The sequence below is a fragment of the Rhamphochromis longiceps genome, linkage group LG10, assembly GCF_057381845.1.
Source record: "Rhamphochromis longiceps isolate RC_006_pf linkage group LG10, R_longiceps_female_GT1.1, whole genome shotgun sequence".
In the NCBI taxonomy this organism is placed as follows: Eukaryota; Metazoa; Chordata; class Actinopteri; order Cichliformes; family Cichlidae; genus Rhamphochromis; species Rhamphochromis longiceps.
In genome coordinates, this window is record NC_140566.1 from 26,196,252 (window position 1) to 26,217,928 (window position 21,677).

The 21,677-nt window shown below is 40.1% G+C and overlaps 1 protein-coding gene and 1 non-coding gene across 4 annotated transcripts in view; both read left to right on the plus strand.

Annotated features, from left to right (window-relative positions):
• The window catches only part of jade2 (jade family PHD finger 2), a 226,894-nt gene that overhangs the window by 189,790 nt on the left and 15,427 nt on the right, over nucleotides 1-21,677 (plus strand). For 2 of the 3 annotated variants that reach the window (XM_085421111.1, XM_085421112.1), the window contains exon 12: nucleotides 13,896-14,027. The exons of the other annotated variant lie outside the window; for it this stretch is intronic. In XM_085421111.1, the coding sequence (XP_085277237.1) occupies nucleotides 13,896-14,027 (132 nt within the window). The remainder of the gene's footprint in view (nucleotides 1-13,895; nucleotides 14,028-21,677) is intronic. 3 annotated transcript variants of the gene reach the window in all.
• LOC146661012 (U6 spliceosomal RNA) lies at nucleotides 10,186-10,293 on the plus strand. Its single transcript, XR_014913623.1, has one exon. It is a non-coding gene; the product is annotated as a U6 spliceosomal RNA (small nuclear RNA).

The window sequence follows — 21,677 nt, forward strand, 5'->3', positions numbered from 1 at the left end:
TACCAGAATAGGGAGGATGGTGTAGGTTTAAGTTTATTAGATTGATCAGTATTGCTGAACTATGAAATATTTTTTTTGGATACAGGTATAACAGAATAGCTTTAGTGTAGTTGTTGTTTTAAACTTGAGTATGAACTTATACAAAATGCAGCAAGATATTTAAAAAACAGTTTTGTTGATTAAAAAACACTATATCGGATTCATATCGGTATCGGCAGATATCCAAATTTATGATATCGGTATCGGTATCGGACATAAAAAAGTGGTATCGTGCCATCTCTATTCCAGACCCAGACTGAGGACTTCACAGCTTGTGACGCCATTGGTAGAAATTGTGCAGTATGAATATTCGTATTTATAAAGTACCATTTCTCTTGGGTAGACCTGTACAGTTTTTGATGGTATAAAACAGGGAGGTTGAATTGTTGATGCATTTTGGTCTGTTTCAGATGTTTGTGTCTTATAATCCAGTGGTTCTAAAACTGCAGGGGGATAGAGCCACTGAAGGTGGCGCTTGGACAACCAGGAAAAAATTTGGATTAAAACAATGTCCGTGTAGATTCAAGTCCCACAACCAGCCAGCCATCTTGGAATGAATTTGGACAGTTATTTTGAAGCCCATGTCTAAGTAAATGGAGAGAGACTCATAACTTCAATTTCATGGGTCACGGAGAAATAAAATCTGCTTCTGAAATTTTATTTTATTTATGTTTAAAAGGCACACAACCACAGTGGCATTTAAATCAAACAAGACTTAAGTGTAGACTTTCAGCTTTATTTCAAGGAGTCAATAGAAATATTACAATAACTGTTGAGGAATTAGAGCAACTTGTAAACATACCCCCAATTTCCAGCAGGTCAAAGGTGATTGAACGCTTGACAATTAAGTAGTTTCATGGGGATGGCTGCTCTGTACTCAGCCAAAGGCTGCAAAACCAATCAGACAGCACTTCACAGTACAAATGGATACTGGCTCAAAGCATACTGCAAAAGCAACCCGAGAGTTTCTCAAGGCAAAGAAACTGGATTTTCTTCAATGGCCAAGTCAGCCACCTGATCTCAGCCCAACAGAGCAGCTTTTCACTTACTAAAGGCAAAACTGAAGGCAGAGAACAAGCAAAGCAACTGAAGGCAGTTGCAGTAAAAGCCTGGCAGAGCATCTCAGGCAGGGAGGAAACAGCATTTGGTGATGTCCACGTGCTCTAGACTTCAGGCAGTCATTGACAACAATTTCATCCAAGTATTTAAAATTAGATTTAAAATTATTGAGCATCTGTAAAATGGGAGGCCGTGTATAAAAAGGACTCCAATTCCTAAACCGTAAATGCAATACTTTTGCTAAACTGCTGATCCTTTTTCATTATTAATGATAAAAACGGAGTGATGTAGGGCTGGAACACTTTTCTGAAGTGGGGCATGACTTCAAACATTTGATGACCTCTGATGTAATCCTTCAAGACATGTTGAGATCAGCGCTGTCTGGATGTGCTACCATTTGTTGCAGGAAACCCTGTTCTTGTTGTTACTGCACATCACTCTAGTTTTGAGGTTGTTCTCGTGCTGAAGCCTCCTCGATAGCACTTGATATGATGTATAAGACAGAACCTTAGTGACAGTTATCACTACAAACAGAGATTTGTAGTGGGTTAAATAGTTATAGAACAAAAACAGTCATTTAAATTGGTCATATTTGTTGCTATATTGCCATCCTGCTGGAAATTCTTATCTTGTTTTGTTTAGGTTTTTTTATATTGATGATGTTTTAAGAATAGTTGTTAAGAAATTACAGCGATCCGCATCTTTGTTGCTAAAAGGAAGCTTTTCAGTTCGAGGAGTCGTGACCTGCAGCTGTCATGGCGATGACAGTGAAAGCTTGTTGTCATGGTAATACCACTAACGTCTTGCTGGCATGGTAATGATAGTGAACTTCTGTCAGCCTGCTCCTGTGGCTGTGTGTGTGTGTATGTGTGTAGTTGGAGTGTTGAGTTTGCAGTGCTCTTCGTTCCCGAAGAAGACTACACACACATTTACGCACTCAAGTAAATCGAATGCGAACACTTTCACTCTCTCTGTTTCTCCGTAACACACTCCCAAAGGCACACACGCACACACACACCTACACACACAGACACACACACACGCAGTGCAGAGCTCCTGACTCAGCAGATTGCTGCCATCAGGTACCAGGAGCTGTGCTGCTGGCACTAAACAGCCATATCTATTCACACTGCCACAGGAGTTAGATTAGAGAGAATAGTTGGTGTGTGTGTGTGCGTGTGTGTGTGTGTGTGTGTGTGTGTGTGTGTCAGGGAAAAAGAGAGAGCACCAGAGAATGAAGGATGAGGTTGTCTGCTGTAATGATTTGTCGTGTCTCTCAGCATCTTTTCCTTTTAGTATTTTCCACTCTCCATTTCTCTTTATCCTCTTCTTTAATTATTTTTTCTCCTCCATCTGTTTCCCTCGCTCCTTCTCTCATTTGCAGTCTCCTCTAAGGCTCGTATCTTCCTCGTCTGTCTCTTTCAGTTATGTTATTTTGGTTGTCTCATCTGACATCCTGTTTTAGTCAGTCCATCAGTTGTATCGGTCTGGCTTTCTTCCATTTAGACTGATTTCATGGCATTAAAGGTAGGGCTGCTAGATTATGACAGAAATTATCATTATGATGACTTTGGTCAATAACTGTAAGACTGGTTATTTAATATTGTCATTTATGTAGTCACACAGGAAATCTTTTTGAATTGTAAAAATAAAAAATAAAAATACAGATGACTAAGTAGAGAACAAGTGTCAGTTTCTTACCGTGGAGTAGAAACTGACTTTGTTGGCATAAGGAGAGAGGAGACTGTGAGGCGGTGGTAGCCATGCAGAGAGTAATAAAGAAGCCTTCAGGTGAGCAAGCGCAACCATTAGTGATCCTTCAGCAGGTTCACCTGTTGAAACCTTTTACAATGTCTGGACAGACTGGGGAGACCGTAGGCCACCTCCTTCTGGCACCTTGGTTCCATCTGCACTTAAAGACTAATCAACAACATTTAAGGCTTCAGGTGCCAAGGTAACCCTTATTTAGCACCATTTCATATGACAGCCGTATCCTTAGTTCTCATTGGTAGCTGCTTCATTCACTACTCTGCGAATTAAGAAAAATCTAGTTTCACCATTGACTCTGTGTTGCTGGAAATTGCTGCCACTGTAACCGTCAGTGAACTTAGGCTGCAAGAGAAATTTAAAAGACTTATGTTAAGTCGTTATTGATCATGTTCAGTGGGCTCGTATCTTCGGCCAAATCACATGTGATTGCTTGTGTGTCTTTGTAAAATGGGTGAATACGCTGAATACACAAAAACGATGTACAGGCTCGTTTTTTGTGAACATCTTGAGTTGATGTTGGACGATTCACGTTGGGAACCATAGCACTGTTTTTCTTGGCCTTCATGCATTCCTTATACTGGAGTTTGTAGTTTTCAGGCACTATCTGACTGCCATGGTTACAGTCATATTCAGTTGGAGCAATTTGGGGTTCAGTATTTTGCCCAAGGAAGTTCAGGAATGTGGACTGTCCAACACTCATTCTAGGCTGCGCACAAAGCGTTTACAACTATAAGAATCAGGTTTTTCAGATACCCTTAGTTTCCCTTCCATAAACTGCACCACTCTTACTCCCTTTATGGGCTTGTTTCCAGCTTCTTTAACTCACCTAAAACAGATCCACTACCCTCTGTCCGCCTGTCTGTCTCTCATAGTACTTCATCTGTCATCCATGCTCTGTCTGCCATTCTGCATGCCTGTCTGTCATGTCGGGGGCTGCCCGCGTCATGCTTTGTGAGTGCTAGCATGGTTTCAGCAAGGCGGAAAGGCATGCGGGTGATATCCCAAGTGGTCTCCCATCGAGACAGAGAAGCTACACAATGCTGAATGCATAAAGCAGAAAACTGCATTTTGTAGCAAGAAGCACAGAAAGTAAATAAAAACTAATTGAGACGAACTGTGTGCAGAATTTGAAATGGGGAGATTCCCCAAGCCTTTACATGTTTACAAAACGGATGGTCAAGAGTTTTTGTCATTGCTAAATTTTAAAGTATACGCACAAAATAATTCAAATTTTAACTTGTTCCGCGTGAGGGATGTGAATTAGCTCTCTCCTTCTGTGGCCTCACTTTAATGATTGGTTTCTGGGCTCAACTGCTTGCTTCATTTGTATTTTCATTATATTCTGGATAGGTCCAAAATACAATGGGTACCTACAGTTACACTTTTAGATATTTTAAATGGGGGTAAAAGACTTTCTTGTAAGAATTAATGACATTAGATACTTTGATGTCATTTTAATTTTACACCAGTGATTAGAAGCAGAGAATTTCTAACAGCAGCTGTCTGACAGCAGTCAGTCAGCTACCACAATCAGCACAAATGTACAGTTTCTGATAAGCTTTTGTTTTGATTTTAACTTTGCTCCCAGTCTCTTGTAGTAATCAGTTGAAGACTGATGCCATCAAGCGTGTATGTCCTCTTGCAAATTAGGAAAACTAATACATGGCCATGCTGAAGTGTTGTCAAGCCTGTTCTTGCTGTTAGCTGTGAAATTAAACGACAGGTTTCGTTGAAGGTAGGTGCAGAAAGGAAAACGCAGTCCATTTTCCATTTTGCATGAATGCTAAAAGGTCATTTGAACTCATTTTTGGGTTGCTGGTAGACAACATGATGGCATCGTAACATCTAATATAGATAAAAACCTTCAGGGGCACACGTTGTAACCGTGTGCCACGTTTGCCTCTTCAAGTCCTAATTGTGTAGGAGGTGTTGGCAGCCAAACAAACAAACACACACTCACAAACAGGGATTTTGCATATTGTAGTAAGAAGCTGTCAATTTATGGTCAAAACTAGGATATGGGAATTGTTTTATTTCAATTCTGACACAATTAATATTATATGTGGGCTTTTTGTCAAGAAGCGGGTGAAAATTATTTTAGCAGTTAAGCTCCTTTCCTTTTCATTGAGGACTATCTGTAGGTGTGCTGTAGGGACAGTGGCTGTAGTGCAGTGTAGTAAGTGAACACGCTCTGGTTAAGCCAAGGTAACATGTTCTTTTTAGGTTTTGAAAAAGCTTGACTACTTTAAAGAAAGCCATAAAAGAAACTCATATCACACTTAAACCTCCTCTTCTCTTGTCAGGCCTTTAGAATAACAGTATTTCTTCCTTGTAACTACTAAAGCTGGAGCTGGAGTCAGGTTTCCTTATTAATTTTGTGCTGGTTTAAGTTTTATCTATCGCTTACCAGCCTGCATTGCTCATTCTTATGCGTTTTTTTGTAATTTGTCAATGTAACAAATTGTTGTACAGCACTATGCGGGTAATATTTTTTGCCTTTAGTGGACACACCTGCAAAAACAGCTCCAGTTATAATCCCCATTGTAGGTAGGACTTCTTGAAAAGTGCATACACATGCTCTCACGCAGCATTATTATTATGCAGATAGTGCACTGCATTTATATTCTGGCTCAAACCCAACCGTGACAAGCTGACAGCGGTTAGTATTGGCCTCTCTGATCTGCTTTCAGCAAGTGTGTGTGTGTTTATGTGTGTAGGAGTGCGAGGAAGACAGAGAAAATAAGGACAGAGGAAGACGAGGATGGGAAGGGACAAGAAGGTAATGGGATGAAAGAAGTAGTGGAAGAAGAGAGGGAAGCTGAAGTAGCTACAATGAGAGAGAAATAGCAAAAGGATGGAACAAAAGGTGGCGAGAGGGAGGAAAAGACAGTAGGGGAGGGGAGGAAGTGGGAAAAGACTTTCTCACATTGCACTAATGAGCTCAGGTAAGAAATGGGACACAGTGGCTACACACATACATAGACGCTGCAGTTCAGTGCGCCTAGAAAGAGGGAAAATTAATCATACACTTCAAAAAGACAAATCCCCCGGTGCTGTTGCACCTTCTAAACAAGAAAGGGAAGGAGGTTTTCAGGGAGGGAGTAATACTGTGGAGATTGAGAAAAAGCAAACAGCAGAACGTATAAAAAAAAAAAAGTTTAAAAAAGAAAGCCCAGATCTGACAAAAACATGTTTAAAAAAAAAGGTCTCTTGTGCTGATGGTTGGATTTGTGGAGAGATTACAACCTGCAGGGAGGAAGTTTCCACACATTCAAGCAGAGCCTGCAGGCGTCCTTGAAAACCCACAGACTAGTTTTTTCTCCTATTGCATGCTGTAGAACATATAAAAGAACAAGATAAGATTAGGAAAGGGGGGGGTGTTGGAAACGGTCGCTGGGAGATCAGAGGATAAGATGGTGCTTCTGTCAAAACAAAGAAAGAAATTATAATTTAGAAGCTGTGTGAAGAAGCGTTCCCTCTGGGAGCTCCCTCAAAGATCCCCCGGCGTTAATGGCCTCTGCAGTTTCAGCAACAGCCATAAAATAAATTGGAAAAACGGGGGAGAGTGTCGAGGAGATGTACCTGCGCTGTTTTACAGAAATGGGGGGGAAAAAAGTTTCACGCAGTCATACATAACTCCTACAACCTTCACACCAGCGTCAAGTGGTTTTACAGACCCACCGTCCTTGGAATTCACATGGATAAAGATTTAGACAAATTTCCTAAATGTATCTTTAAGAGGGAAAAGTGGAAGACGAAGATGCATGCACTCACCAAGTGTACATTACTGTTTATTAGGGCATACAAAGACTAGCTATCAGGTCACATGTATTGCTCCAAACATGGCTTTTCCCCAGCCTCCTTTGTCTTCATGGTCTTGATTTTTACCACAGTGCTGACTGGAAAAAATTTTTTTTAAATGGGCAGACTTTCCAGGAAATTTCCAGGAATTAAATGATACCAATAACAGGTCGTCTCTGTTTAAACAACAGAGGTTTATAACACCAGCTGGCTCCCCCAGTGATTTAAGTCTGTCCTGTTTAAAGACCAAATTATTTGAATGCGTGTTTCAGTTTCTGAGTTGCTTTAGATTCGGGTAATAGATGTTTGCCAGCAATCCAAGTTCTATTTAAACATTTCTTTGCTTTCTGACAAGTCGTAGTGCACCTTACAGGGCACCGAGAACTGCAGCGGTAAAGAGGTACTGTGTAAATTTGCCCTGCCAGCAGTGTAATCTCAATAAATTTACTTCCCTCTGTAGGTAAGTCAGGTTTAAATAGCTGATATTTGAGGCTCCAAGGTAAGCTTTTGATTTACTCATTTCTGTTGTGGAGCAGCGAATTCAAGAAAATCTTTTTTTACTCATCTGGCACATTTAATGCAAAACCTGATGTTGAGACAGGAAGGATGCCAGCTTTGTTTTTGGTGCAGATACAGGCGAAGTAAGGAAGCACATAGTCGTAGATGCTATCTTCTCGAAAGGAGTCTAGCACCGATAAGAACCGCGTATCACAGCAGACGTCTGAATGAAAAGAGCCTCTGTGTTTCCTTTGAGGAACAATAAAACAGTGAAAAGTGGAGGAGTGGAAACATTATGGCAGAGAGAAGTGTAAAAAATTTAACAAAAAAGCTAACCACTTTCCCTCTTTATTTCAAAATTTTTCGTTGGTTGGTTCAGTTCGTCTAAAATTTTAATTCTGCCATAAAGACGACTTTTAATGACCTCCCCTGTTTCTTTAATTACAAGTTTTGATACATCAGAATATATCAGTAAAGATGAGATTTGACAACCAATTGAATAGGTTCACTAACTTCACTAGAAACCCCTCTGTTCATAAAAGAGAAACAAGAGTTACCTGTAGTAGGCATCCAAATGGGAAAGAGTTAAGGCTCTAAAAGGTTTTCCACACCATTAACCTCCAATAACTTTAACAGTTTTCACTTTATATAACTTTTCAAATCGAATATTTCCAAGTATCCTCCTGTCTTTGAGGATGTCCAGCACACGCCTGCGTGTAAGACCTTTTTGTGTTTATTGCTGACTGTTTTTATAGCATCACCATCCCTTTGAAAATGTGAATATTCCTAAATAAAAATGGAAAGATTTTTAGTCCACATAAACACACAGTACAACCAAATACTCTGCCTTTTTTCTTAACATTTGGCGTTGTGCTCTTACTGAACTAAGCTTTCACACTCGTCTCTCTGGACACACACAGAGGTCGTCTCAGTGTGAAATCGCTCTCTGGTCTCTCTCAGCTCCATTCATGCATGTCCTGCTCCTCCATGCTAAAGTAACCATGAGGACAGCCTGCTGGTGGCAATGACAACCACACACACAAGTAACACACACGCCTTTAAAAAGGTCTATTCTGGATGTTACAGAGCATCTATGATATAATACTGTGTGTATTTTTTGATATAAGATCAAATTTGATATAAGATCAAATTGAGCGCTCAGCTACATTGAATCATTCAGCCCATCATTTGGCCTGACCCCTTTGGTCCTTACTAAATAAATATCTCAGCAGCTTCTGGATGATAAAAGACTCTGTAGAGACGTGCCCTGAGCTTTCCTCTAACTCCTCCATGAATTTGACATTTGTGGTTCTGAGTGAAATACCTGAACAACTATTGAACAGGGCGCAAAAGACATTCAATCCAGATGAAAAGTCTCACTCAGGGTAAAATGTAACAAACCTGATATCAATTATGTTTCATGTAGACCCAAAAAATGTTTAAAAAACACCTTATTAAGTTTACTTTATGACCAAGTTTCTAATAAATGACTCCATAGTGTGTTTATATGTGTATTGCTTATGAACTCCTACAGCATTCTCATACAGATGTATGGGATAAATAGCATTATTATGATTAATAAATAAGTATTTCTTATCTTAACACAAAGCTCGGTGCACTGTCATGTTTACCAACCAGCTTTAATGGTTGTTTCTTCCTTTATTTAAAAAAAAAAAATCAGTCTTTTGTTTTGTTTTGCTTTGTTTTTTGCAGATTTTCACAGAAAATGTATTTTTTTAATAAAAACGAGGAGACTGGTTTTAAACTGGTTTTAACGAGGAATTAAACTTTGTTCCATTTCCTGCTGCGAACTGCACAACAAGGGTCATCTGGTGGTAAAAAATAAAAAAAACAACAGCTGCTGCTAATAAAAAGCCAAAAGAAGAAAAGAGAAATGTGCTCGCAAAAGAGCTGCTGCTCATTATGCGGCACATAAAAATAATTAAAAGCGATAAATTGGGCTTTTCTGTGTTTTTAATTTTCACATTACAATTTTTTTTTAAATCCAGTAAATTATTTGCTGTACTGTTTAGACACTCGCTGTAGTTTTCAGATAATCTATTTCGACCGTTTCACCCTTTTTAAAACCTCGCTATGATCTCGCAGCTGCCACCTGCTGTACTGGTGCATGCATGCGCACACAAGCATGTATATATAAACATGATGCACAGCAGCAGGAGAGTCAGTGAGCCGTGCAGTCAGGACTCTGTTTGTGTAAACAGCGAGAGCCTGTTACAACAAGACATTCCAACATTAAGGGCTCCCCATGTTATACAATGGGAGGGAGAGATGGAGATCATCGCTGTGCTGTATATGCGAGGCTCACTGAAGTATGACTGCATGGGTCTGCGCCGTTTCCTGGCCTGCTGTGTGTGCAGACATGTGTGTGGAGTGTGCATGTGTTTGTTATTATCTGGTAAACGTAGAACTCGGCAATCCTCTTTCTGTTCAGTTATGGCATCACAAATAATGGGCCTGAAATGATTAGCCAGTTATGAAAACATTTTGATAATCCATTAATCATTAGGGTTGGTTTTTTGTACCGAGCAAAAACACTATCCATTATCTAACTCCAGCTCTGATTGTTACACACAGAATATCTTGAAGGTTTGGGTGGACAAAACAACCAATAATAATATCTCACATTTGGGCAAATTTGCAACAGTTTTTCTTAGGTAATATTCTGACTACCAATTAAAAGAGACAATGATAAACCAATAATTAGTTTCAGCCCTAATTGAATTACTCTCAGTATAAGAAAACATATTTTATTGTAATGTATTATTACACCATATTTTTTATGTAAAATCACCGGAAAAACCAACAAGCACCTACACAGCTTTTCACTTGTTACATTTTTAGTTATTGTTGAATGAGCCCCTGAACCCTTATTTATCTATTTATGGACCTTGGTGCAACTCCTGCATTCGTCCACAGTCTGAAACGAGCCGTTTTAGATCCGTTTAAGACAGCCTTGTCCTTATTGGCTGTCCCCCACAAGCACAAGGTTTAGCGTACGCGCTTGCTTCGGCAAGCGCGTACGCTAAATTGGATACGATACAGAGAAGATTAGCATGGCCCCTGCGCAAGGATGACACGCAAATTCGTGAAGCGTTTCACAATGAACACACCCGAAACTCTGGCTGATTGGGACCCACGCCCAGTTTCACACCTTGGCTCAGGCGATTAGAGGATCATCAGGGGGTCCTTTTGTCCCTCTGTGGGGGGTCACTCCCACTAGGTTTATATCTGGGACTCTCCACCATTTGACCTTAGAACTGAAGAAGCTTCTCGGATGAGAGGTGAAACGTCTTCAAGCAACTTAAAGAAGTCCAGACGCTTTTCTTTGCAAGCTCCTTTGACTGGATTGCATTGGCCACCTACGGGTTACACTGTAGGCTCTGCAAAGATTCACTAAAGAAGTCTAAATCAGACATTACACCTGAAAGGGTTAATAAATTGCATTAATAGTTTAGTAGGAATCGTGATATTGTGCCTCACTGAGGATCTTTTTTTTTTTGTTTTGTGCATTGTCATTACAAAGAACTAGGCTTCACTTCTTTCTGTAAGAAACATCTATGTCTTCCACACTTTTCAACCAAGAATCAATTTTACCTGATGTTTGCCTGAGTAAATGCGACTGGGCTTGTTGCCTCTGCCTTCTGTGAGGATTTATGGCAGTTGGCAGTTTGCAGCAGCTGACTGAAACTACACTGGAAATGAGAATATTGAATATAAAACTTGATTTATCTTTTATTTAGCTCACTTTTTTATTTATCTTCCAGGATTCGTGTTTGACTGATATTTTTGTTAACGTTAAACTTACCCCATGCGGGACTTCACAGAACCCCTGGCAGTACCACCATTTGACAAGCACTGCATTAGACAGTATTACAGTATCTTTCACGGTGTGTACTTATCAGTGTTTCTTGTGTTTCCTGCCACGCTCCCTGCTGAAGGGAGTGAGCGAGGTCTCCTAGAGCGAGAGGACAGCTCCCAGCAGGGAGGCGCTCTGCAGGGCTCTGTTACATGCCATAAAGTGTGTGTGTCAGCATGCTCGCAGGCCTTGAAGACTGATACACAACTGATGCATGTGCTTTTTGCACACATAAAATGTGTCTAAATGGTGGGCTAGGCTGTTAGGGAGACTGAAGAACACACACTGCAATTCTGAACAATCCTAAATAAAATGATAGTTGACAGAGACCCCCCTGCTGTCCACATCAACCCAGAGGCATTTTGCTTATCGGCAATATCTTGACAATATAAGAATACAAAACGGCTTTTTAACCTGAATCCACTCACGTAGATAACCCCATGACTAGACTTTGTTTTAACTTTTAGGTTAACTGAGGTAACATCCATCAAGGCCACATGGGGCAGGGATAGCTCAGTAGGTAAAGTGGTCGCCCCATGATCGGAAGGTCGGCGGTTCGAATCCACTTAACAGCTACCCTGAGGTACCCCTGAGCAAGGTACCGTCCCTACACACTGCTCCCCGGGCGCCTGCTTCACTGAGTGAATGGGTCAAATGCAGAGAAAAACAAGTAATTTCCCCATGGGGATCAATAAAGTATCTATTATTATTATTATTATGGGTCCACATGGACAGCCTTACCCTGAAACTTCAACTGGAATACTAAACAACCTTTACAACAAGCATTAACATGCGCCACAGTCAGCTGCGGTTTATCAGAGTAGAGCAGAAGTGAAAATGAGCTGCTGAAGATGAACTGTGGCTCCAAACCACTAAACCTCATTAGAAGGGGAGTCACATTTGGCCAAGCTGATAAAAAGGTGTAAACCTGTCACCAGGTCTCATAATAACGCTGTCAAATACAGCAATAAAAACGTGTTACTATAGCTGCATGGCAGTAAAACCGATTAGCAGTGAAGGTTTCTGTTTGGGCTGTTTTGTGCACTCACTAACCACCTAGGTACATCTGTTCAACTGCTCGTTAACACTAACATGTAATCAGCCATTCACACGGCAGCGCCGCAGTGCATTTACACATCTAAACATGGTAAAGAACCGCTGAAATTGACACCGCGCATAAAAATAGGAAAGAAAGGTCATTTAAGTGGCTTTAAACATGCCATGACTGTTGGAGCTGGTCTGAGTATTTCAGACGAGCAACAACTGCATATCAGTAACTGCTGATACGCTGGGATTTTTCCATACAGTCATCTTTAGGATTTACAAATCCTAAAAAAAAGATATCCAGCAAACAGGAGTTCTGTGGGGTAAAAAGCTAGGGGAGACTACTTCGAGCTGATAAGAAATTACCTTTTACCAAGGTATGCAGATGACCATCTCTCAACACAAAGATGTGGTCTTCTGCTGCTGTAGCCCATCGGCGGCAGAAGACCACACTGGGAGGCTACAGTTGACAAAGGCTCGTTAAAATTAGACAATAGAAGAAAATATTGCCAAGTCTGATGGCATTAAGATGGTAGCGTTAGAAGTTAGTTTAATTAGCATGAAATCCTGCCTTGCGTCACACAGTTAACCACGATTACACACGGTTTTGGGCATCCTAGTACCAACTTGTTAAAATTCCACAACCCACCTGAGTGTTGGGTTGACCTCATGGCTGCTTTCGATCAAAACGTGCGCCATTCACAAAGTTCAGATCATCTAAAACTAGTTTCTTAAAGATGACATTGAGTTAACCGTACTCAAATGGCCTCCACAGTTATCAGTCAAATAGAGCACCTTATGAATGCGGGGTAACGAGAGATTTGCATCGATGTGCAATGACAAATCTGCAGCAACTGTGTGATGGGATGTTGGAATGTTTCCAGCAGAAATGATTAATTAAGGTAGTTCTGAAGGCTAAAGTTGGCCCAATGCGTTAGTAACAAGATATACCTAATAAAGTGTCCAGTGAGTTTAGTTAGGGAGCTACTGTGTCTGAGGAAGGGCATGCCTGTCTAAACTATGAGTAAATCACTGGTCCCTGAATGGTTGTAGGGAGTTTCCGCTTGTTTTAGTTGTCCTTTCAGGATCAAACTTCTATCATTTTTTGTTCAGTCTCAAAAAACAGAATTTTTGGTGTGCAGGCGGCTGTTTTCTCTCGAAAAGCTCTGCTTTCTTAGCACCAAACAGCAGAAAGACGCTATCAGCAGCTACCTCAAACACAGTGGAGCTTTATGGAGCTTAAGAGCTTCGTATTTCCCAGAAGAGTCAGTAGAGACCAAAAACAGCAAAAAGAGAGAGAATATTTGAGTTATGTCTGACATTACTGAATGATAATATTGCTCTTTGGAGGCTACTTTTCTTAAACGGTGAGGGCAAAATGTACTTCTCAAAGGCCTGTTTTACACTCTGCCAAACTTTTCCCAATATAACATTTTCTGGTGTTTTTTTTTTCTTCCTTCAGAAATTATTTGTCTCATAAACTACAAGGAGCTCCCTCTGTAAAACTAATTTTCCTTGAGATTGAAATAATATTGGTGTCATGCAGTAATTTTTAAATTATATAAAACAAAGAAATACAGCTTTCTTTTTTTATTCTTATCAATTGTTCAAATAAGGACAAACATGCTCTTAATTATGTATCTTTTTGCACTATTTTCTCCAACTTGAAACTTCGCTTTCTTACTCAAACTGCACCTGAAAAGAAGACATTCCCCAAGCTCAGTGACACTTTTTGGTTAAATCAAGATTAAATTGAATAAATCAACTAAATCCCTAAAATGGGCCTGTCTTCTGTGTCTCCTTGCAGAGAAAACCCAGAAGGGAGAAAAGAGGAAGCAGAATGGAGTGAAGGATAAAGGGAAGGAGAGAAGGAAGAATAGTCCTGAGAAGAAAAAGGAGAGATGGAAGTCAGAGAACGGCTCCATGCTTAAAGAGCTAGGTACATTGTGTGTGCGTGGGTGGGTGGCTGCGTTTCCTGCAGTGTTTGCAGTTTTTCCAAACTACACGTCATAGGCTGAACCTGTGTGTGTCTGTGTGTGTGTTTGTGCATTTGTATAAGAAGGTGCCCACAGTTTTGTAGCCTTGATGCTTGATATACAATCCCTTAGTGCAAAACACCAAGACCTTACAAAAACTGAAAATCTAAGGATTTTACAGTTACACTTTGCCCTATAAACACACTATTAGATGATTTTGTCTTGAATAAATTATTTATCCGCTAATAATCAGTTTTTATACTGCCACTTTAGCATCCTCTCCACACTCTGTGTGTGTGCTATTTTGCCTTTTTTAAAATTTTCTTTTACAATCTTCATGCCTCCATCACGCCTTTTCCGTGATAGCTGCTGATCAGCTGGCAGGTCCGATGGCAAAATCTTTAATAGAAGCTGACAGCAGGTCTAATATGATCTATCAATCTCTGGGCAGCGTTACGTCACTCACAGAGAGAGAGGGAGAGATTAAGAAGCACAGTGTGGTGTAGGGATACACGACGACTGTTTTTTAAAATCATGTCAAGTAGAGTTTTAGTTATAGAAAAACTAGAAGGACTAGTTATGGTCAGACTGGGAAATGTGGAAATCTGTATGTATAAGCTTACAGACCCTAACAAATCAGATATTTATCATTTATTTGAGAAGTAAGTTTTGGTTGTTGTTGTTTTTTACTGAAACTTCGGAATTTCAGGATGTCCCAAAGAACATTGTCTTAATTTTTTTAACAATTTAAACACTTGAAACATGTAAACGTTGCCACCTCACAGTAAAAGGCTTCTGGTTTTGAATCCACCGGCCAGTACAACCTAAACAGCCCTTCCTTAGTGTGTGTAAATATGCAGGTTGGTGTATGTAGGTTGGTACATAATGAGTCCACTTAATTTTTTAGTCTCTTACAATGGGGATCTGTATATACAAATGGTGGCTTAGGAATTACTAAGCAATTAATGCAAAATTGCTACAAATGTCAGGATATTTGGTGATTCTAAGTGATTCATAGGTGTAAATGTAATCGTGCATGATTGTCGGTGTCTATGTTGGCTCTGTGACAAACTGGTGACCCTTCCAATGATGTACCACACCTGTCACCAAGGGACAGCTGGGATAGACTGCAGCTTCACCGTGAGCTTGATTTAGACAAACAGTTTAAAAAATGGATGGATGGATGGCAAAAGACAGAAAACAATTCCACAGATAGAATTAAAAAAAAAGGCCAATCATCAAGACTTTAAGTGGTGCTGTAAAAAGAAGGTTTAAAACTGTTGACATCTACGGTGGGAGTCTTTAACTCTTTGCATCAGCTGTAAATTCAGGTTACGTACATTTTTCAAAGCCATTAAAGAGCAACTTGCATCACTTGGCAAAATGTAAAAAAACTAAATAAAGTAGGAAAAAATAGACCCAGAAATGATGGTAAAACTAAAAAGAGTAAACAGCTTCAGTGTGACAGGAGGCCTTTCATCGTTGGGATAAAGATGGAAGATAACGGCTGGCTGCCGTGTCAGATGATCCATCCCTCATATGTGGCTGATTTTTGCAGCCACCTATGATGCTCAGAAGATGGATATTATATGGAAATTGAGCAAGCGGCTTATACAGATTTTTTTTCTCCTAACATTGACAATTTATAGAGATATTTCGAGCGCACAGCGAGTCGAAGCGAGTGAGAAGATAAAAGCTCAGTGACTCACTCGAGGACAGTTGAGAGACGTTTGATGGACACGCTGGCGGCTCTGGTGATTGAATCTGGAGCTTTTAAGTTGTCAACACAAGACAAGCCACCTGCCTGACTATTGAGGTGCAAATTAACATTTCAATGCGCTGACATGCATATAAAAGTCAAAAAAGATACTCTACTCTAAAACAGTTTGTCCATCACTAAGCAGCAAGAGAAGGTTTTATTTCTTCTGAGTAGGAGAGACAGGCTTAGCTTCGAGGAGGCTATGAGTCAGTGTATAACTGTCGTGTGTGTGTGTGTGTGTGTGTGTGTGTGTGTGTGTGTGTGTGTGTGTGTGTGTGTGTGTGTGTGTTTCTTAGGAAATAATCCAGGTTCTTGTTAGACCCAGTAGAAATATGTTGATTGATGTGTTAAATCAGGGGTGCAGACACCAAAGCCTCTCTGTTCAGAAACATGGGAGCTTCAGATTTTAAGCTGAGTATTTACCCATCTGTTCACGTCCATCTATTATCATGGCTCGCTTTTAAAAGTTGGCACAAACGACTGCAGCATTTCTGCTGCGCTGCTAAAGTCACATTTCCTGACATTTTGAAAACATCATCAGGTTACTTTTCTCAATGCTGCGTCTTCATGGGACAGTAGCACTGTGACAGCTTGATGAGAGCTGGTGCTGTCAGAGCACGCCGTCCGAATCAAACGCAGAGTTTCCTCCTGTTTCAGGTTTTGTCTTTCAAATTATCGCTTTTATCTCGGAAACGTTTTGCTCCAGAATTCCATAACTCTCAGAAGCCATTTGAAAAAGGTGACAACCATGCATGTTGAATGGTCTTAACATGACAAAATCAAATAAGAGGAAAAGCCTCTTGGCTTAAAATATATATGTGGAATCCTTTGTGTCGATAGTGATTATTATTGAATGGACTGGGGGGGGGGGGTTTGTATGCCAACACCTTTAACCACTCCTATGAGCAAATTACTTGTTTTTCACACATGCACTGCAGCTCTGAAGTTTTCTAGAGTAGACATTACCTGATGGAGATGCATGTCAGAACATATACTTTAGACTTCAGAGGGAGACAAAGTTACAGATGATTTGGAAATGTGCAGAGGAGGAATAGTGAATATAGTAGATAAAGGATGCTGGACATGGAGATACCAGGCAGGAAGAAAAGAGGAAGACTGCAGAGAAGATTCATGGATGTGGTGAAGCAGGACTTGCAGAGGGTTGGCGTGACAGAGAAGATGCTGAGGATAGGGTGAGATGGAGGTAGATGAACTTCTCACAGTGAGTGAGTGGATTACACATCCTTCCTTCTGCAGACTCTTCTCAGGCAGAAGCCTCACTTACACCCAACTGTTTCCAGCAGTAATACAGCTGACACAAACCTTCTTCTGATGTGTGCTACATTTGAAAAGAGGGGAACATCAGACGGCGACTTGATTCTGCCAAGATCGCCTGGAGTTCATGTGTGAAAATGGCTTAGTTTTATTATTTAAACTGCACCATATTGTCATTCTTTCCACTCACCAGTGCCCAGAAAGTGGATTTGCAGTTGTTGACAAATACACTTGTAAACACAAATGTCAACTACCTTGAAGGGTGCTATAAACCATTCTGCAAATATTTATATAGTGCTTATAAATAGGAAGACTTGAGTAAAGTGTTTCCAGAGAAACGAAAAGACCTCAATTTCAGGGGAAAAAAGACACATCAATAAAGTCTTTTTTTTTTTTTAAATTGTGTAAGAAAAGAAAAAAAATTAACACGCAAAAAGTGAACACACGAGTTCTGACATCCTATATGTTTGCGTGGGTGTCTAGAAACAAAAACAAAGTCTTCTGTATCTTCAGGCCACCTCTAAAAACAAGCTGCTGTGCTCTAAATAGCTTCTATATGTAGGACATCAAGTAGGTGGTTTCGTAGCCTTATGTAACCCTTGTTTTTGTGTACCCATATCTAAAGATTTGTGAATATTGCTGCATTCCATAAAAAGCTGTAGGCTGCTCAGACAGTCACTGTACCTGATTAATATCTGAGAGCCTAAATGAAAATGAGTTCTAATTAGACGACTAATTGTGCGCTCTAATTTGTCGTCCTTTCATCTGAGTTTTTACGTGCCCGAAAGCAACTCGCGTAGGGGACGGATAGGCACGGGTCTGCGTACGACGGCCAAGACACGCGAAACGCATTAAAAAAATACATAAACGGGAGATCTCAGCACGCTGGCAGCGGCACTAAAGCAACACGTAAAACGCAGAGAGCTCGCTTCCTTCCTCTGATCTCAGAAAACGAACATGACAGAAAGTTGCTGAAAGCTATGAAAACCAGCCGACAAAGATTTCACGCTGTCATCAAAGGATGAAACCTGAAGCTGCTCTGTTGATAACAAAATGGGCTCTGGCTCTGAGGGATTAAAGCTTTTTTTTTTTGGTAGGAATTATATACAGCCAAGCTTAACCTCACTCTACTGTTATAACATTTCTGTATCATAAAATTCATATATACGTCCACAAAGATTCAGGTTCCACTGTGAGCCTCCTGTGTGACAGCTGCAGGCTTGACTTCTGAGAAGCGCATTGCAGTAAAGAGTGTTTTGTGTCTTAGTATCAGTAGATTTAACTCAGAATCTTCAGAAAACTCAAAATAGGCCATCTTTCCTAACCTTCCCTCCAAAGTCAGTTTCACATTTTAGCAACACGAGTTTCTTTCAGTAGTTTTGCCAGCGTTACTTTTGCTAATTCTAACCGATTCTTGATTCAGTAAACGGAAAAGGCGGGGCTGCTTTTGATAGCCCTCGTACGCTGAAGTCCCTCGGTATTGAACTAGTCACTTTGGTTTTAATTCAACCAAATTGCTTATGTTACAGACAAAACAGATTTTTTATTCAGTAAAATTGGAGTAATGACGAAAACTGCAACCTTAAAATTTCACATTTGCATGCTTTGTCGTGCCGTTTTTTACTACACTCTCTCAACAGCAGAGAACTAATTCATATCCAAGCAAATTCAGGCCTTTGAAAGATGAGTTGACTGATCCTAGTAGTTACCACCTGATCAGAGCGAACACTGTGTGCTATTGCTGCAGTTTAGCCTTCACTCTGGGTGACGACATACAGCTTTCTACTGTAGATTTATTTAATTATTAAAACCTTTACACACCCTAGGATTAAACCTGCTATCCGAGTGCTGCACTGCACCCTGTGCCACTGCCAAGGGAGGTCATGTGATCGGTTCAGTTTGTGTCTGTTAGCAACATTACTGGAAAAACTTAGCGATAGATATTAGACGCGTGGCTTGGCCCAACTAAGAAGTCATTAACTTGTGAAGTTGATGCACAAATTTCTGTCTTGATGCACGCTCAGAAATACTGGAAAGTTGTTTCTGTTATCTGGAGGTGGCGTTTTCAGTGGGAGAAACATTTCATCACTCATCCAAGTAACTTCCTCAGACTCAGCTGAATAATTCTGAATCGTTGGAGACTGCAGAAGTCGCTTGGATGAGTGACGAAATGTTTCTACCGCCAAAAAAGTTAGTCAGGATTCTTTTCCGATGCAAGTTTGGGCAATTTTTAATCCTTTGCATGCTATCCTCCCAAATACATACAGTACAAAACAATAGGAATACACTGCTCTCAAGAGAATATCACAAACTGATCTACCTTCAGATACACTTTTGAGACTAAGTTTATGGATGGCGTGTAGCAGAGATATGCAGTCTTGAAGTGCTCTTGTTAACATTGTTGGGGAGATTTTTTAATTTAGTTACATTTGAGTTTTATAAATTCTTCATAACGGTGATATGATTTTTCTTCACCCTCATGAAGATTTAGTTTTGTCCTTTAGGTTTTGTGCTTTATGCCCCAGTGGAGCACAAAACCAAAGGTTTGGGAAGATTTTGATCCATTGCCTACCGACTGCAAAACGCTGTACTGTGTTGACCAGTGAGGTGCCAGCTGTGTCTGTCTGCCATTTGGTGCTGAGCGGGTAGTGCACTGTGGGTTTTAAGAGCTTTTTCAAAGAAGAGAGGTACCTGCTGCAGCTGAAAACACCACTGTAAGAGCAACAAGAGTGAAATGATCCGATGCAGTCATCACTCAGTAAAAGGATCCATAAAGCTGAGGGAAGCAGAGCCACAGACCCTCTCCCGTTGTCTTCATATTGGTATCTGATTGATTGGTAGTATCGATTTCCACTGGTAGAGCTGCTTGCATATTTTGAACTGCACTGTTAAAAGTTTATGGCAGACTGACTTCAACTTACAGTAGGATGTCGGTTGGTTTGAAGGTATATTTGGTCATTACTGATTTAAATCTGAGAAGCCTTTTGTGATTTTAAAATCACCAAAATGATTTTTACTATATTACGATTCATCTGCGTCATATCATACATAGCTTGTTTTTTGGGGGTTTTTACCGATCCCAAAGCCCAATTTTAAAAATGGCATTGTCATTGAGGACTGTCATTGGCTCACTAAGGCTTAGGGGCGGAGTCCAGCCATCCAAGGCCATTACGAGGCTACATATATACTCAGAAAACTGGAGTCAGTTTCTCCACAGATACTTTAAAACAGCACAACCATCATTTTATATTAGAAATATAAAATTTGATCTTTCTTGAGCTTTATCAGCAATTAAAAAAGAATAACTAAGAGGAACCATTAAAGCATTTTTTAATTAAATGTTATTAGTGTAAATTACATGGAGCTGCTCCATACTTTCACAAGGCATACCACTGCTTAGAGGTATTTTACTCAGCAGTAATTTAATCACGAGAAAATACAGAGTCGTGTTGAGTTTTTGGTTATATTTGACTGATTATTAATTGTTTAATTAAATTTTTGACTTCAGGGATACAAATATAAAATATGACAAAACTACATACCTGTGGTTTGTGTAGTCCAACGTAGGATGGTGCCCGGCTTAGTTTTCACATCACATTTTAATCCTTTTTTTGCTCAGCTGATTACTTTTCAGTTTTTTAGTCCAACTGGTGAGTGAAGACACATTTTTCCCTCATGAATGGGTGGTTGTCAGGCGGTTGCTAAATGCCTTGTATCTCTGTTCATTTACAACCTGACCAACTAACTGCAGGTGGCTAAAATAAATACAGGGAGTGCAGAATTATTAGGCAAGTTGTATTTTTGAGGAATAATTTTATTATTGAACAACAACCATGTTCTCAATGAACCCAAAAAACTCATTAATATCAAAGCTGAATGTTTTTGGAAGTAGTTTTTAGTTTGTTTTTAGTTTTAGCTATTTTAGGGGGATATCTGTGTGTGCAGGTGACTATTACTGTGCATAATTATTAGGCAACTTAACAAAAAACAAATATATACCCATTTCAATTATTTATTTTTACCAGTGAAACCAATATAACATCTCCACATTCACAAATATACATTTCTGACATTCAAAAACAAAACAAAAACAAATCAGCGACCAATATAGCCACCTGTCTTTGCAAGGACACTCAAAAGCCTGCCATCCATGGATTCTGTCAGTGTTTTGATCTGTTCACCATCAACATTGCGTGCAGCAGCAACCACAGCCTCCCAGACACTGTTCAGAGAGGTGTACTGTTTTCCCTCCTTGTAAATCTCACATTTGATGATGGACCACAGGTTCTCAATGGGGTCCAGATCAGGTGAACAAGGTGGCCATGTCATTAGTTTTTCTTCTTTTATACCCTTTCTTGCCAGCCACGCTGTGGAGTACTTGGACGCGTGTGATGGAGCATTGTCCTGCATGAAAATCATGTTTTTCTTGAAGGATGCAGACTTCTTCCTGTACCACTGCTTGAAGAAGGTGTCTTCCAGAAACTGGCAGTAGGACTGGGAGTTGAGCTTGACTCCATCCTCAACCCGAAAAGGCCCCACAAGCTCATCTTTGATGATACCAGCCCAAACCAGTACTCCA